Source organism: Triturus cristatus, chromosome 1_1 (genome assembly GCF_964204655.1).
Source record: "Triturus cristatus chromosome 1_1, aTriCri1.1, whole genome shotgun sequence".
NCBI lineage: Eukaryota > Metazoa > Chordata > Amphibia > Caudata > Salamandridae > Triturus > Triturus cristatus.
In genome coordinates this window covers 3,288,376-3,307,374 of record NC_140579.1, presented here as the reverse complement: position 1 = coordinate 3,307,374, position 18,999 = coordinate 3,288,376, and the positions used below count along the sequence as shown (strand labels likewise).

General features: G+C 44.7%; 1 protein-coding gene across 1 annotated transcript in view; it reads right to left on the bottom strand.

Moving 5' to 3' along the window:
• Nucleotides 1–18,999, bottom strand: part of LOC146869053 (E3 ubiquitin-protein ligase TRIM11-like) — a 58,954-nt gene that overhangs the window by 13,357 nt on the left and 26,598 nt on the right. The window contains exon 3 of the mRNA XM_085599786.1: nt 9,369–9,442. Coding sequence (XP_085455912.1) covers nt 9,369–9,442 — 74 coding nt within the window. The remainder of the gene's footprint in view (nt 1–9,368; nt 9,443–18,999) is intronic.

The following is an 18,999-nucleotide window of genomic DNA, read 5'->3' as shown; positions in this document are numbered from 1 at the left end:
TTACACCTCGCGTGTCTTCACCGATTGACTCAAAGCTTCCTTTGGTTGAACAAAGCGATAAGGAACTATACAAACTAAAATTACGGTCTAATAAGTCAGACAATTTGATTGTTTAAGTCCTCTCCAAGGTGAATCGGTCGAATTTGTCTCTGACATGTATCCCCTAGACCTGACTAGAGAAAGAAACCGAAAGATGCAGTTGAAAAGGCATGCGTACTGTAAATCACTGCGTAGTCATTGCACAGTGACGTTATTAATTTTGTTTTTCTTAAGTCTTTTAATAATCACTGCAAGTATATTGTTGCACATATATTATCCTATTTCTAAACATGTTTACAATGTTACTGCTGAACATTCTTTTAGTGAATTACCCCCGCATGAGTTGTCCTATAGATTTGCGCTGCGCAATAACACTTTCATTAGTATGCTACATCATTCCCATCAAACCAGCAATGCCACAAATTGTTGGATATGTGGCCGACTCCCTCCCTATCAGAACTATAAGGGAGTTTTGCCCCTCTTTCCCTATCCGTTCACACACAATGGCTCCTGTGGAGCATGGTTTAGTTTGATCAATTCCCTAGATTCGGATTCCGCAGTTTATCAAGACAACTGGGTATGGGGAAACCTGAACTTAGTTTTGCTTAAAGTCTGCTACCCTAACAAGGAGCGACTTCCCAAAAGAACAGGAACTGATCTAGAAAATGAAGTATACGGATTAGGTAATTTTACACTTAACCTCATGATCCTGAACGTTGAATCTGAAGCTACACCAATCTTGTCCGCCATGTCCGTATTCCCAGTAAAAGGGGAACTATGTATAAGAAAGAATGGCTCCATACACATGGGCCATAGTAAATGCACCACTGTGATAAAATTCAGTGATCAAGGCAAGTCTACATTTAGAGCTTCTCGTCATTCCTACTTTATATGTGGCCAGACCGCATATATACGCCTACCTCTAGATTGGGATGGTACCTGTTACATAGCATTCCTCCTACCACCTGTTTTCCTAGCTCCTCCTGATTATCATAGAAATACTCATTTAGTACACAATAGACAGCAGAGAGATCTCCCAATCGTCGATTACACTGAAACAGCATGGGAAAAATACACAGATTTCAATAAAGGTTTCTTCCCCTATATAGGTACAGTCACTAATAGTAAGTTGATACGTAGATTAACCAGAACCCTTGAAGCAGTAGTGAACGAAACTATTTCCGCCTTAGGCAATTTAACAGAAGAGCAGTCTGCTATGCGGATTGTTGTGCTTCAAAATCGTCTTGTCCTTGACGTCATCCTGGCCGATAGGGGCGGAGCTTGTAGGGTCATCGGATCAAGTTGTTGCATTTTCATACCAGAAAATTCGCCGTCAGTATATAAAGCCATAACCCGCCTTCATAAGATTGTAAGCCAGATACACCAGAGTCCAGGCACCTGGACTTGGTCCGGTTGGTTCTGGGGCGTGTTGTCAGCCTGGGGATGGAGAATGCTCTCCTTCCTAGGTATTGGCTTTCTCATACTATTCAGTTGCTGCTTATGTCTACAATGTGGGCCAGCGATTTGTGGTCTGTGTGCCACCTCGTGTATCCCACATCCAAGTTTTCATTCGAGATCCCGGAAGAAGAAAGAAGAACAAATGATGTTATATGAACAGATCGATGGATTGATGAAGATTGATATCTCCTAAGGGCCAGTAGGGGACAAGGAGGGAATGTGGAAATATGGATTTTTATGGTCGGTTATGTCCCCTATCTTGGACCCCAACGGTTTCATGTATAAGTTACAAGTACATGTATGTTCCCTCCAGTTCCAGTTATGAAGACGCAAACACATGTGCGTCCACCGTCAACATGTCCTCTTTCAGATCCGCCATGAATGGGTCAGATATTCCTTTCCTAAGTATGAAAGGCCACCGACTTTATGTGGTTCACTTTCCACATTTCTACAGATTCAGGCGAGTAGGCCCGAATTCTGTCTTCAAGCCTTTTCCTGCCTTCTGCCTCTGAAAGCTCCAGTCTGAGCCTGCATCTGTGACCATGAACTTTGTCTTACTCCCTGCGCGGCTAACGGTGCCTGATCCAGCCCGTAGCCTGCCAGAAAACTGTATTTCACCTTCAAGATTATCTCCTCCGCCCCTCATCCGATGCATTCCTGTCTAGTAGTTTAGGTAAACATTCCTCCAGCTACCGCGCAAAGGGCCAGGCCTCGCTGCCCTCATGCAAGTAATTCATAGCCCTGTTACCATGGAATATTCCTACCCCCTCGCATCTAGTGTAGACACTTAGACGCTTGTACACGCACTAACAGTCAGTATAGTCAGTATAGAATAAGATTCTATCCTAAGAGACCTCTCTTTTTGGATAACACAGTTCTTTAAACATAGGATATTAGATATGATTTGGGATTAGGTTGACATAACCCCAGACTTCTGTCTCCACATGTAGAGCTAAATGTCAAGTCCCTCTCTCCCCCTAGTTGCACGTCAAATCACACGTCATGCTGCTGCGCGCACATCTCTGCCAAGTATTTTTGCTGACATTGCGAAATTCTTTCATGGAACCACCCATTTGTGACATCATACCTAATGACGTTCTTTAGTTACGCCTAGTTACACCCATTTTAGTTACGCATGTATGTCTTTATCTCTGTTATCAACTGTTACGCCTGCTGCATCTGTTTCACTGTTATGCCTCTTCTATAAAAATGATTACCTGTCAATAATGTATGTTCCTTCCTTCCTGAACTTTCGTGGTGATGGAATAGAAGGCCCATAATTCGAATTGTGTTCCTTTGTATAGGAATAAAGCCGTTCCGAATCTCTAATACCACGGATTCTGCCTCTTATTTTACTGAGCTATTCTTATTAATTTTCCGCATCAAATTAAGTACCGGTAATTAAATTATTTACCACAATCTAGAGTGAGTATCTAGAGTGAATAAGTGCAGTGCAAACAAAATATGTGATTAAAAAAGAATTCGCAATAGAGACGCACTTCTTAACACATGTGTAAAGTCAAATGCGATCCTTTCTTAAAAACAATCATACAGCAGTTGTCAGAGAGCAACTGCTACCATTGGTCGACATGTTTCAGCCAGCTGGACAGATTGTCCTCGGCTTTCTTCAGAACCTTAATTATTGAAAGAACTGTATTCAGCTACTGCAATCACACCAATATTGGTTGCAAAGAAATATTGAATTATTTAGCATACAGTTAGGATTTATACAGAACTCCTCTGCATTAACGTGAAGTTCATCTGAAAAACACCTGTCAGTACAGTTTGAAAAAATAAAAATTGTAAATAAAATATATAACTAATATGTAGCTATATATAATTGATAATCATCCGTATTATCACCAAAGAAAAAATGCTCACCTGTAAAACACAGGGGTTTGACATAACCTCACCGGGCATCAGCTCCTGTCTATGAGGCCCCGCTCTAGCAAAATAACGAACCAAAATCAATATTATAAATATATTCCATATATCTAAATTAAATGGAGGTTACTCTTATTCTCTCATATGTAATTGCTAAATGAGAGAGTATGGCAATTTTAGAAGAAATGAAACCTGAAAATTCTCTATCTACATAAGGTATCTTCAGCAGGTCTAGAAGCAGACAATCGGTGTTAGTTTGAATGAATACGAAAAAGTGGAAAGTAGATGCAATCTTCGCAGTCACATACAACTCACATATCTTTTGATACACAAAACACAACGTCCACCTCCTGGCAGACCTATAATATCGGGTATAGGATCACTTTTGGAACCTTTATCTGCATTTGTCGATCATTTCTTAAGACCACTTGACAAAAAAATGCATACTTTCCTCCAAGATACTAAAGACGTGCTTCGGTTGTTACCAGAGATCGACTTTGATCCCGGGCTGGATTGTTTAGTATCTTTCGATGTTGAATCTCTATATACATCAATTCCACAAGATGAAACTCTGGACACTGTATCTCAGATTCTTTCAGATACCACTTTGGATTCTATAACATCAGTTCACTTCATAATGGCATGTGCCCAAGTGGCAATGAAAGAAAATTTCTTTCGATTTGAAGATAACATCTTCTTACAAGTGTCCGGTACCAGTATGGGCAGTATTTTTGCACCATCTCTGGCCAATCTATACGTCCACTCCTTTGAACAAAATCATGTTCTGAACACTAACAATTCCCATTTTGAGTCGCTTCGCTTATGGAAGCGATATATCGACAATATATTGGTAATTTGGAGAGGTGAAATGAATTTCTTAAATTCACAGTGGAATTCAACAAAGAAAGAATTTCCTTTTTAGATCCATAAATAATTCAATATCACTTTGCAACCAATATTGGTGAGATTGCAGTAGCTGAATACAGTTCTTTCAATAATTAAGGTCCTGAAGAAAGCCGAGGACAATCTGTCCAGCCGGCTGAAACATGTCGACCAATGGTAGCAGTTGCTCTCTGACAACTGCTGTATGATTGTTTTTAAGAAAGGATCGCATTTGACTTTACACATGTGTTAAGAAGTGCGTCTCTATTGCGAATTCTTTTTTAATCACATATTTTGTTTGCACTGCACTTATTCACTCTAGATACTCACTCTAAATGGTGACTCTATAAAAGAGTAGATAACGTCTTTCACTGTTATCTTCCTTCTGTACTCCTTGTTCTCTCCGTGAACGATCCAGAAAGAGGTTACAATAAACCTGGTATTCCTCTATGATCAAGAGGACAACTGGAGGTTGTTTGGATAACCCAAATGATGATAATGATCACATTGATGATTGATGGGTATCCTGAGACAATGAAGGTTCATTTCTCTTTCTAATGTACTTCTTTTGTTTTCTATTTCTATCTAAACACTCTTGCAGTAGGCACCTGCTTTTTAGGGATATATTTTTTCTCTTTAAGACCTCGGATTATTTGTGTGTGTTCGATAGTTAGTAATAAACTCATATCGCTCAAGCAAGGAAAAGCCCTACATCGAGGCAGCTCTCTCATTGACTATCAAGAGGGAACTGGTAAAGATGCGATTTGGACGCCTTCCCACACTTGACTGCGTCCCTAAGTGGCAGAAGGAGGCCCAACCGGAAGATGCATTATGCTGTTTGTGTCGCCAGGCAAAAGAAACATGTATATGTGTACTCTGTGTGTGTACCCTAACATGCTAGTATACCGGAGGTCATTGCTGCGTAAGGAGTTTTTAGCCTTAGATGTTAGAACCTGCAGGACGGTGGCCATAGAGGCTTTAAAGCCACAGAGTTATGCTGAACATTCGCCTGTTGCAGTTTTTAGCAACTCTTAACAAACAGATTAAACTTTTAACTTGAATTCTGTCCAGGGGTTAGAAAGGGACATAGATAATACTTCTAACTCACTAATTGCACTGTAAATGTTACCCTTGCATAGCTGCTTTAACGGTTGCACTATGCACCTAGGCCTGTTAAGCTGAGCATTAACAAGTTTGTCTTTTTGCACATTCCTTTTAATACTTCATCAAGCAGGTTGATATTGCCTTTTAGCACAACTGCACACAGTATGTTGCACAATGACTCTAAGCTCATTCCACTAGGCACTTTGCTAAAGCATTGCATGTATAAAAGCATTAGCTAAGTAGGAGTATATTACTAATAGGTTGGGACTGCCTATTCCTCTTTGCACAGTGGTGTTAAGGTACTTTCAAGCACCTTGAAAATGCCTCTTTTGCACAGTAGTGTCAATGTTTGCATTAAGCATTACAAGCAATGTTTTTGTGCACTTAACCCCAGCAGGTGACGCAAGTTGATGTCTTGTCTCAAAATGTTTACACTGTCTTTGCCCCTTTGCACAGTAACCCCTGGATATTTGCACGTTTCAGAAGCCGTACGATCACTTTTAGCTCAGAATCATATTTATTTTTCTGTTCTATAATGCATTCGTAGTGAATTTCCTGTGCCCGCTTACATGATACAGGAAGAGCACAAGTTTTAAATGAGTCATATTCGTATCCCTTTGCTTGAATAATAAGACCCATGGATGCACGATTTATAGACTTGTCTCTGTGCGGCTGTGATGGACACACGGGCGCTTAGATAGCCTGAAGTAGAGATTCAGTGATTTTATATGTATTGTATTGGTGACTGTGTTGCGGCTTTTGTACATGTTTATGGTTTTTATTAATTATAGACTAAAGTTCGATTGATTGATTGACAGTGAGGGACATCATATCTGCAAGTCTCTCCAAAGTACAGTCACATGTTAGAAAATCAACATGGGTAATTCAGTAGTTTACAAGATTGACTAGCGATAACTCAGAAAACAACAGTATCTTAAGAAGAAGAAGTTGGGTCCATCTGAGTTCAGAGCACAAGCAAGTTAGCACCATAATCAACGCCTTTGCTAAACAGAAAGGCTTTGACGTGTCATGATTGCTCTAGATGCAAACTGTGAAACAACATAAAGAAATTGTTTAAGTGGAGGGATTCACCTACACTTTCCATCAAGAAATTGCACGCTGGCTTAATTGCAAGAATTCTCCTGTGCTTTACCTATTGATTAGCATTCGTTTTGCGGTCAGATCCACATCAGAAATACTATCAAAGCACTTAAACTAAGATTAAAAAAAATATTATCTTTTTTTTTGGAATGCTTTTTATTTCGCAAACAACAATGTAAAGAAAAAATATCGACCAAGAGCATTATCCATGCCTCAAGAGTCTTGATCAGAAACACTAAGAGATATTCACATCGACTATTGAGTTCCACTCCCTCATACCCAGTGACTTGCACGCCCAGCACACCCATTGATACTTGGATATCACCAACAAAATCTATTTCCAGTCTCAATACTCAGGAACCACTGAAGATGAATGATGTTGTTAACTTAAATGCGACTTTCTGCCTTAGTGGTTACTAATAAGCCTGGTCGTAGCTCGCGGAACTCATCAATGTGCAAAAGAACTCTGCCGCGCTACGTGGAGCTCTGCGAGCAGAGGAATGCATTAGTTAAATGCCGTTCACAGTGATTTTCAATGCCAGGTGCTTGTCCGTACTGTGCAATCATCGCGAACGGCACCAGCGCATAGCGCAAGAGGGTGCTGCTTCCTTTCTGCTGTTCGAGTAGATTTTTACGCGAGCGGCAGCATTCTCAAGGCAAACGGACGGTTCCTCAATGTGAGCGGTCGCGGACATTCGCGACCACTTGCATTGAGAAATCTCACCAGGAGGTTGATTTTCCACGCTCGCGCTCGCCAACTTGATGTTGACGATCACGAATGAGGAAAATTCTCGCCAGAAGGTGGATTTTCCTCGCATGCCAACTTGATGTTGATGAACGCGAGCGAGGAAAAAAACCATAGTTTTTTGGACCTCCGCGAGCTCCATGTGATGCAGAGTATGGAAATCGCAACAAACTCCGCAAGCGAAGCGGAGTTCACCGCCCAGACTTAGTTACTAATCCATGCGTATTATGACTGAAAATCATTGCTGATTACTAATCAGTACTTATGTTACAGCTCCAGGTGCCATTTTCTGTCAATTTGCCTGTTTCTCTGTTCCATTTGTTCCCCCAATGCTTTATTGTTGGTAAAATGTTTAATTATTTTTTCGGTGTAGAATCACTAGATGCTCAAAGTACTCTGCATGGTCCAGCATACAGAGTGCAATACCCACATGCTTGCATATTCTCTGTGTTATCCCTCCCTCTGATATAGCCTACAGACTGACAGATATAAAGCTATGTTCTAGTCACCCGGTGGACTGATATTTTACATGCAAGCAGACCAATGCCCAGGACTCAATACTATCTAATGAGGCCTCCTCTCCCCCAGTATGGCAGAGATACTTAGATCCAGCATCCCAGACCTGCTCTGACAACACTGATGTTCAGGCACTATTTTTGAAGCTACTTTTAGTGTCACGACATCAAACACTGACTGGACAGTACCAAACTGGTAGTGGTAAGGAAGCCGTGTTGGTGATGAGCAAGAGGGATGTGCCGGTCTCACGGAAAGAACTACTTCAAATAAGTTAATTTTGCTTTCTTGCCTCTTTATTGGTGTTTTATGAAGATAGACAACCGTTTTTATTTCTTGTTTCAAACAACGTTTATTCAATAGAGTGACATATACGCCCATCATATTCAGTAATCGACCCACAAATTTGACATTTGACTTAAATGTATCATGTGTACGGTTTAACTTTCGGTTCAAAATATGCAATTATTTATAATGAATTGTGTGTAGCTTTATGTGTACAATAATACTTGTTCTTTGAAATGCTCCATTATTTATATTGTCTAATAGAATACATTTACGTAACCAACCAATGAATATTGGGCTATGTCCCTTTACACCCCCAGTGTGTGCCCTAATATTTCAGACACCGGAGTTACAAGCCATACGTTGAAATTCTGTTCCAGATTTTAAGAGTGTTATAAATAACCCAAGAATGTTAGGTGATGGGTTTTCCTTCTGGAAAATATTTGGGGTGATGGGTCAAACGCGGGCCGAGAAAAATGGGGGAGGCATAATATTTCAGACACCATAGTTACAAGCCATAGGTTGGAATTCTGTTCCAGATTTTAATAGTGTTATAAATAACCCAAGAATGTTAGGTATTCTTGTGTAAACAATATGGAAGGTGGTGAGCACAGGCAATATTTCATTTTGACTCTTTCGGACACTTTTAACCTTTCACACATGTTTTCACAGGAGGGCACAAGTGTATGAGCCTGACCCCCCTACTGATTCTAGGGATATACTTGCTCAAAAACTATACAGCATAATTGATCTATCTTTTATTTGTAGCCTTGATAAAGCCCTCGTGCAATACTACTACGTCTACTGCGAGTAAAACGTGTGAAAGCTGACAGAACCAATAACACTGTAAAATCCTGATACGGTGTGCTCCTCAATGTGTCCTTATCACTGACTCCAAAAGATGCAATACAATAAGATGTCAATGTATAACTAAAGATAGATTCATTGATTCTTCCAGTTGAAGCATCTGAATACACAAGCACTAGTTTGAAGGAAAAGCAAAGTAATACTGCCAGCAGTGCTATTTTATCACAAATAATTGTTTTCTGTACTTTCATTTTCCTGTTCTACTAAAAAGCAATATACTGTGTTTGACTCAATGCTGCTCCATGACGCGCTACAGGTTGTGGTGGTGTGCAGTACAACCTACACTCACATTGGGTTCAGGGGATTTTAGCTCTGGAGTTATAATGAGATAAACAGGTACCAGAATGCAAAGAAATGAAGTTGACTGAGTGAGCTCCTTGAGCATAGAATCAGAAAGTTTATGGGTTCTTGCTTCCCTCGACCCCACTCTGATGGGCTCACTCACTCGATGCCCCTAGACATTGGTGTCTGCTCTACCCATTACACTTACCGGGAGAAGTTGAAAGCAATTGTGGAATACCGTGCTTGGATTAGTGCCCAGAATCCCCAGAAGAAATGAGTTGCCTGCAGGGGAATAGATACACCAGTGTTACTCAGGTATGCACAAGTATCAAGCTCATCCTGTTTCACACTCTGAAAAACAATATCTCTTAAAGTGATGTATTTGCAACTAATGTTAAACACAAGAAAACCCCACATTGATGCGTGGGGAGGGGAACTAGAGGCACGGAGTTCTAGGAGCTACCAGCCTCCGACAACAAATGTTAACCACAACAAGAGCTGCTCCTAGTGTAGTGACCCCTATGAATTTATGATTGAAATGTGAGTGTAGGCATCTCACAAAATGTGAATGTGGTATATATACCACAGTCCTGAAGGATCCAGGACTGTGGTATATATAGTGCCCACTAATTGGTTAATAGGTGGAAAGGGAGTCGAAAGCTTAAAAACTACTGCCTGGTGCGTGAGTTCCGGTCCCAAAACGGACTTTTTCATGGGCCCCCACTTAGTTTAGAAGTGCATCCCTGTCGCCAGGTGCATGCCCGCCCTCTATCAAACCGAGTTTTTAGAGGGTGAGGACTGGTCAATGATGAAGCATGACACCTGGTGGTGTGTGAGACCAGTCCGTCACATTTTGTGAGATGCCTAAACTCACATTTCAATCATAAATTCATAGTGGTCACTACACTAGGAGCAGCTGTTGTTGTGGTTAACATTTGCAACTAATGTACCAGAAAAGTGGGACAATGGCAACCCATGTTACCAAAAAACAGTAATAGCCACAGAGCTTTCAATGGTCTCAGTTCCATGGGTGAGCACCTCATTCAGACTGAGTTTTTCTCTTTGAATTCTGGTCCCTGATCACTTCTATTTAAAATAAATTAAACATTAACACAACAACTAGACTGCAAAGAAAAAACATGAGCTGGCTGAGAATTCCATTGAATCAGGAAGCTTGACAGCTCAGGAAAAATAAGTCAGAGCTGCCAAGGGGCCCAATGTCATGTCTTACACCTTAAAACCCCGGCTCCCTTTTAGGTTGAAGCTCACCAGACAGCGCAGCTGTCTGGTTTGTTAAATACATCTTGGGGACATTCAGAAAGCTGACCTAGGAATATATTCTGCCAGTTGCTTTCCTTTGGCTTTCTGGGTTGTAACTAACCCTGGGCAGATCGTGCTGAGTTGTACTCTGCGGAATTTCACAGAGTTAGTGGAAAACTGCATGAAATTCTGCAGAGTTCCGCGGCCTGGCAGAGTTACATCTGCAACCCCTGCCCCCTTCCTCCCCTGCACACTCCACATTCTCCACCACGTAGTAAGGCCTGACCGTCCTGGGCCTCCTCCTGTGTTTGTTGGTTGGGTATGGCAGCGCCGGCTTTCTTCCTGGTTCCTTCCTTCCTTCTCCTGCTGCTGGCTGCACTCGGCTTCCGCTGCTCCAGCTGGTTTGTAGAATTCAATTAACAGGCAAAACTGAAGTGTGCATGCGTGAAGGCATTCCTGACCCGATAAAATCCCACGATAGGGTCAGGCCTGCCTTCACACATGCGCACTGCAGTTCTTCCTGTTAATTGAATTCTACGAGCCACCCGGAGCAGCGGAAGCGGGGTGCTGCCAGCAGGAGGAGTAGGTAAGTCCTAAACTCCTGTCCTCCTCGGCACAGGTAAACTCCGCTCCACTGCGAGTGCGGAGTTTTTGAAAACTTCGCACTCCAAACATAATGCGGAGTTCTAAAACTCTTCAAACTCAACTGGCGGAGCGGAGTTAACCGCCCACCCTTAGTTGCAACTCACAATTTCTAGCTTTCTATTTACTGGCTTTATTCACTTTAGGCTTGCCAGCTTGAGTTCGTCCTTCCCGTTGCCCAAACCTTGTTTACTGATTTCTTCCACAAACTCGCTTTCTGTAAACAGATCTTTCAATCTTGTTCTTATCTTATCACTTGTGTTGAGCATTCAAAGACAGACATCAAATATCATGCTCCCTATTCTTGGAGAGTTTGGGGTTTACTTTTCTTTTTCTGACTTTAAAGTGAGAGCATTTATGTGATAATCCTGCTGAGTGTCCATGTAAGACGAGAGGGTGTAAGATGTTTTTTTTTTTCTAGCACTCAACAAATAAAAATGAACTGTGCTGATGTTTCAGAATATGTCAGAATTAGTATAAATGAAGCACATGTTTTTGTAATTCTGTACTGTGGTTGAAACAAATATTTGAATATGGTCCAAACAGATCAATACAGTAGGAGATGACATTTACACACATCATTTCTGTGCAGTAAAACCATATTTTGGTGTAAGTGTAATGGACATTTCAATTGAAAATGAGTTGTCTGTAATGGCAGTGCGCAACCACACCATGCATACTCCACACTACACCACTCCATGCCCATCCTGTCACGACTTGTTCCCTGCATTCTTGTGTCCACCACCAGGGGGATGAATTGTGGGGCTCTCCAGTGTGCTAATAAGCTTCCAGACCCTCCCCTTCATGCATATACTGACTTTCAGTCATTTGGATGCAACTTGCAAATTCCCATCCTTCCCAATCCATGCCGGGTTTTGTGGAAGACAGCCTTCTCATGCCTGAAACTCCATTACTTAGAATTCCCTGCTCACTGCTTCCTCTCCACCCCTGCAGGCCAAGGATGGGTGGAGGAATTCAGCTCACCTGTGGCTGGCTGCTGCTAGCCTGCTCACACCGGATGCATGTCATTACTGTGAGCTCTTTTAAGCCCCAACTCTCTTCAGCCCAAGATTGGTCATTGTAGCTGTGTACCGGTGAGACCGACCCGTGTTTCCAGTGTTTCTTGAGCTTTTGATATCCTTGTTTCCAGTGTTTGCTGAGCTTTAGTTATTTCTTTATTCCTGAACTATACCTATCCTTGTTCCTTGACTCCTGAGCTTTAGTAATTTCCCTGTTCCTAAACTAGCACTGCCTGCAGTGCTACCTTGACTCCTGAGCTTTAGTTCAATTCTTGTTCCTGCTCCAGCACTGCCTTCAATGCTACTTGATTCCTGAACCTGCAGTATTCTAGTATACCCTTGTAGCCTCCCCTTCTGTATATCCTTTTCCAGTCACTGCCTTTCTTCCTGTTTCCTTTGTTCCAGTTCTAGTTTGCTGTCTTTCTATTCCTGCTGTCTTGCTTCTAATTACCATGTTTGTTTGATACTTGCTTTCTGCCAAGTGTGTCCTGTGATATTTCCTTCCTTTCCTAATAAGCACTCCTCCCTGCTAGCTCCTTGTCTATCGTGCTTGTGTTTAGTTCTACCCCCTTGCTGTTACTGCCTTGCGCGATCCGTGGCCACAGCTGAGAACCGAGGTGGTGTTTCTTGTTCACTGTGAGTATTGTCTTTGAGTTACATTTATAACATCACCATAGGTATCAGCTCCACAGACCCTGCCTTTGCATGCATATCGTACATGTGGGTATTTGCAGTCAGTATCTGTAACGGCAATTGTAGGTGAGGACCTTACTGAGCTTCAGTCTTACCGTGTGGAGCTCCCGAGTGCTTTACCCCACATTCCCTTTATTGTTAATGTTGTTTTGTATATATAACTTGCATACCTGTCCTGTGTGTAGTTTTTCTGAATGCTAATCACCTCTGAGGGCCTGTCCTTTCTGAGCCTTAACTCTCTTATTCTCTTGTAAAGAGCTTCCTCTTAGGATTCCCTTTCTCCTTTGACTCGCTGTGTGATCTTGGGCAGCTCTGTTCTCAGTATTCTGCCTACCTTTTCTTCCCTGGCACCAGTCGCTGCCAGAGTCCCTGACACATGACAGTGTCCCGGACTGAGTCCTGACACTTCCACTCTATGCCATGCCACTCTATTATTTGAGAGTCCCCTCCACTCTACGACATAGCACTCCACTCTATCCCCTTCCACTCTAAGACACTCTACTACACGACACTCCAATCTATGCCACTCACTCCATGGCACAACATGCCACTCCACGTCCCTCCATGCCACTTACTCCAATCTGCTCTACCCCACTCTGCTCTACGCCACTCCGGTCTATTCCACTCCTCTCCAATGTATCCCAATCTATCCCACCCCACTCTGCTACAATCTACTCCACACTACCCTACCCCACTCAAGCTACCCCATTCCACCCATTATACCCCATCCCAATTTAACCCACTTCAAACTGCCCCAGTACACTCTAATCTACCAAAATCGACTCCACTACAATCCAATCTACCCAACTCCCCTACAATCTACCCCACTCCACTCTACCCATACCTACCCCAATCAACTCCAATCCACCCCACTCCACTCAACTAACCCAAACACCACCCCCAACCCTACTCCAGTCTAGCCCACTCCACCCCAATTTAACATGCTCCACTCAAATCTACCCCACTCACTCCAATCTGCCCCAGTCTACCCAACTCCAATCTACCCCAATCCACCCCGCTGCAATGTACCCACATCCAACCCACTCCATTCCAATCTACCCAAGCCCACTACACTCCAATCTACACCAGTCCAATTTACCCCACTCCACTTTAAACACCACTGCAATCTATCCAACTCCTCTTCACTCTAATCGAACCCCCCTCCACTCCAATCTACCCCACTCCAATCTACCACAATCTACCCTACTCCAATCTACCCTACTCCACTCCAATCTACCACATCCAAGCCACCCCACTCCAATGTACCCCACTTCAATCTACCCCAATCTACTCCATTGATTATTCTACCCCATCCTAACGCAATCTACCCCACTCCAATCTACCCCACCCATCCCAATATACCCCACACCAATCTACTCTACCATAACCCACCCAATATGACCCACTCCACTCTACCCCATTCCACTCTACCTCACTTCACCCGCATCTATCACTCTATCCTGCTCCACTCCTATCTGATCATCTCCATAGGATAGAGTCTGTGTTCCCCACCACACTCCAATCTACCCAAATCCACTGCACTCCATGCTTCCCCACTCCCCGTACTTCAATCTACTACACTCAATTCCACTCCACCCAATCTACCCTACTTGACTTCACTCCAAACTACCACATGCCACCCAAATCTACCCCACTCCACTACGAACTCCTATGTATGGACCACCGCTGCGTCCACTTCACCTACAGAGCGAACATTCCCCGCAGACACCCACCTATACTCCAACGCAGTACCTGAAACAAGATCTCCGACCAACAGCTCACCGCCACCCTCAGCTGCTCTGCTCTCACCACCTCAGACAACGACCCACAACCGCCGCCCTTACCCTACACAAATGGATCACCGACTGCGCCAACACCGTCACCAACCTCTAGAAATCCTCCAACCCTCACGCCAAGAAAGCCAGATGGTTCTCCACCGAACTACGGGAATCCAAACAAACCTGCAGACGTCTCAAAAAATTATGGAGTAACTCCAAAACCCCAGCGAACCCCGACAACTACAAAACAGCCACCACTGCCCACCACAAACTCATCAGACACTGAAGTAAGAAAGCACTCTAGGACAGAATCTCCGCCCACGCACACAACAGCAAGGAACTCATCGGGATCATCAGAGAATTCGCCCAACCCAACAGCGAGTCCACCGACATCCCACCCTCCCAGGACCTTTGCGACAAACTCAGCGCCTTCTTCTATCACAAAATCAAGACCATCTATGACAACAACAACATCCACGAGGAACCTAGACCCGCTGCTTCCTGCATCACACAGTCGACTCTGGACAGCTGGACCGCCCTCCGCATCGAAGACACCCTAAAGGCCATGAGGACCACCCACTCTGGGGCCCCCACGGACCCCTGCCCCCACCACATCTACCAGAGAGCCGCAGACATCATCGCCCCAAGCTACAAAGAATCATCAACCGATCCTTCGAGACCGCCTCCTTCCCCGATGACTGGAAACACTCCGAGATCAACCTTCTCCTAAAGAAACAATCGGCAGACCCCAGCAACCTTTAGAACTTCAGACCAATGTCCCTACTTCCCTATCTGGCGAAAGTCATTAAAAAAGCTGTCAAAAGTCATTAAAAAAGCTGTCAACAGCCAACTCGCCTCCTTCGACAAGAACAACATCCTTGACTCCTCCCAATCAGGCTTCAGGACAAACCACAGCATAGAGACCGCCCACATCGCCGCCACAGACGACATCCACTCCCTCCTTGACAGAGGAGAGACTGTGGCCCTCATCCTCCTGGACCTCTCTGTGGTCTTCGACACAGTCTCACACTGCACCCTAGCCCGCAGACTCCACAATGCAGGAATCCGGAACAAAGCCTTTGACTGGATCCGCTCATTCCTCTCTGGCAGAACGCTGAGGGTCAGACTCCCTCCCTTCATCTCGGAGCCCACGCCAACCACCTGTGGAGTCCCCAAGGATCCTCCATCAGCCCCACCCTGATCAACGTCCACATGGCCCCTCTTGTTTCCATCGTCAGAGCACTCGGACTCAACATTGTATCATACGCAGACAACACACAACTGGACCTCTCACTATCCAACAAACCCAACATCTCGAAACACAACTTGCAAGAAGGAATAGAAGCAGTTGCAAAGTGGATGAAGAACAGCTGCCTACAACTGAACACAGACAGAACCGAAATACTCAGCATAGACCCACATCCTGATGCCTGGAATGACACCTGGTGGCCCCCCCCGCCCTCGGAGACCCACCCCCACCAACGGACCACGCACGCAACCTCGGAATCATCCTGGACTGCGAACTCAAAATGGACCGACAGAGCAACGCCGTCACCTCTTCCTGAATCACCTTCAAGCTTCTCACCCACGCACACAAAGCCCTCCACAACACCGGCCCCACCTACATGAACCACTGCCTCGCATTCCACGCACCCCAAAGATCCCTCCCCTCAGACCAGCTTTCCCTTGCCATGGTACCGCGCATCAAGAAGACGAGAACAGGAAGTCGTTCCTTCTCCTTCCTCGCAGCCAAAGGCATGGAACACCCTCCCTCTCCACTTCCGCCAGACACCAACTCTCTCCAAGTTCCTGAAGGACCTCAACACCTGGCTCTTCAATGAATCACCATAAGCGTCCAGCACCGCACGTACCCTGATGGGCCATGGGAGACCTCTGAACCTACTCTGCCTTCGACGATACTCTGCGAGTGCCTAGGGGCTGCGCACCCCCCTCCCCCGAGCCTTGAGACTCTTCCGGGTGAGTAGCTGCACTGAAAAACCCTTGATTGATTGACTGATTGAAACTAACCTAGTCCAATTTACCCCATCAAATCTGCCGCACTTCAATCTACTTCACTTCAATCTACCCCAATCTACTCCACTCTAATCTACACCACCCAGCCCAATCTACCCCACCATCTCAATCTACCACACACCACTGTATTCAATCGTACTTCAAACTACTCCACTCCAATCTACCCCACCCCACTCACTCCAATCTACCCCACTCCAACCTACCCTACCATAATCCACCCAATCTATCCCACTACACTCTACTCCACTCCACTCCACCCTAATCTATCCCGCACCACTCCTATCTACCCCTCTCCATTCCACTCCAATCTACCCATATCCGCAGCACTCCATGCTTCCCTGAACTACCCACTCATTCCAATCTACCCCAATATATCCTACTCCTCTCTACCCTGATATCTACCCCACTACAATCAACCCCTCTCCAGCCTGAACTACCCAAGTTCACCACAATCAACCACAATTTAATCTTCCCCAGCTCCCACTCCAATCTACCCCAGTCTACTCCAATCAAATCTACTTCAATCTACCCTGCTCCAATCTTCCCCACCCCATCCCAATCTATCCCACACCACTTCATTCTACTCCACTTCCCCAATCAACCCCCTTCTACCCCACTCTATTCCATCCTACCCTACTAGAATACACCCAAAATACCCGACTCCAGTCTACCCCACTCCACTCAAGTCTACCCCAATCCACCCACTTTCCCCCAAACTACCTCACTCTAATCTACCCCAATATACCCCACTACACTCTACCCCAATCTACCCTACTCCCATCTACCCCACTCAGTATACCCCACCCTAATACACCCCAATTTACTAGCTTTTAGCCATGCTAAACAGCCACCACACTGGCGTTTAATGACTAAAACACATTGTCAAAGCAAATAGCTCTCGCATAGCTGAGACCAACTGGCTTTGCCAATGCTGGTTATTCATTAGCACTTTTCGTGTTGGGGTAGAAGAGTGCAAGCTTGCAATGTTAAGGTCCAAAGTACAGCATGCTGTTGAATTAATGCCATTGTGAAACAAGCCAGGACTAGCTGAAGGTGTCACGTGCCCCATGGAGTCACCCTGTACCATCCCGCACAGAGATCACAAAGGAAATCCCAATCCCTGGTGGCAGATGACAACTGGCCCCAGGTGATAAGAGTCATCTTGTGAGCCAGCTGCCCTCCTTAACTTCATGGCCCATACATATGAGTTGCAGAGTTAAACTACAAGTTCTATAATGTAAGATACCACGGACGAAAAGCCAGAAGTGCCTGCAGCATCAAGCATGGCATGGGTGACGTGGTGAGTGTTCCTTCGGCTATCAGCAGCGTGGCCATCTCACTCCATGCCATCAGCAGCACTGTTTATAGCTCTGGGCTTTGAACCTACTAATCATGCGTGTGCTCGCCTAATTAATCCAAATGCAGCTGATCATGACTACAACCTTTGTTTCCCAGAATGCATTTGGTTTTCACATGAAGGCTCAGCACTGGAACAGCGCTATTGTAGAGCGGTCACCACAGCTGCCAGGGACCATATGGGACAGTAAGACACTTAAAGATGCCCACACTCTATTAGGCCTCTAAAGGGCCGCCTGAGCCTGCCCAGGGTACCTACAGGGCCGTGCCATTCATTATTCACAAGAACACGGTATGGTCGTATCACCGAGCCCTTTGCTCCAAGGGTGCACACTGGAGTTGGTCATTAACACTTTTCTACCGAATAGTTCAAAGTCCCTCCAGACTTGGAAAGCACTCGCGGAATCACCTACAGATCACTGACCCACACTTCCGGGATACGGCCCTCAGTAACACAGGGGCGCGTGGGGGTGGAGAGAAATGTGGGCTTCCTGGAATATACAGCATCAGCAGGAGCCTCACAACATCAGCTGAGTGAAGTTCAAGTCTGGTGCAAACTCCAGTACATCTCACCCTGCTTTTCACCCAAGAGATAAACCCAATCCCTTGCCCCTCCCTACCCATAGCCGCCGGGTGGCTCCAATTCATATGTGACTCCTTTAGGCAGTCCTGGCTTTTTAGCCCACAAATACTCTGCATGCTGGGGTTTTTTTTTAGCAGCGAAACTGCGAGCCCCGAAGTACAATAAAGTGCTGTTTCCTGAATAGCCAGGACTTGCTAAACGTGTCACACAGGTAGCACTGGCTCATTCAGCAGCTATGCCTGCTTCAAAGTAGGTAAGAGGCCGCACTCACATAGAGTCTGCTTACGTATACCTCGAATTTAGAAGGTAAGTCATGGTTGTTCCTAAACACTATTCCATCCCTGCAAGTTATTCCGAGCCAGTACTGTTTTGACCCAGTAAACTGACGAGCGCCCACATTATTGGTGAGTAGCAAGACGTCCGTTTGACTTAGCTGTGCACCACCTCTCATAGCTACCGAATTGTCCAGTTACA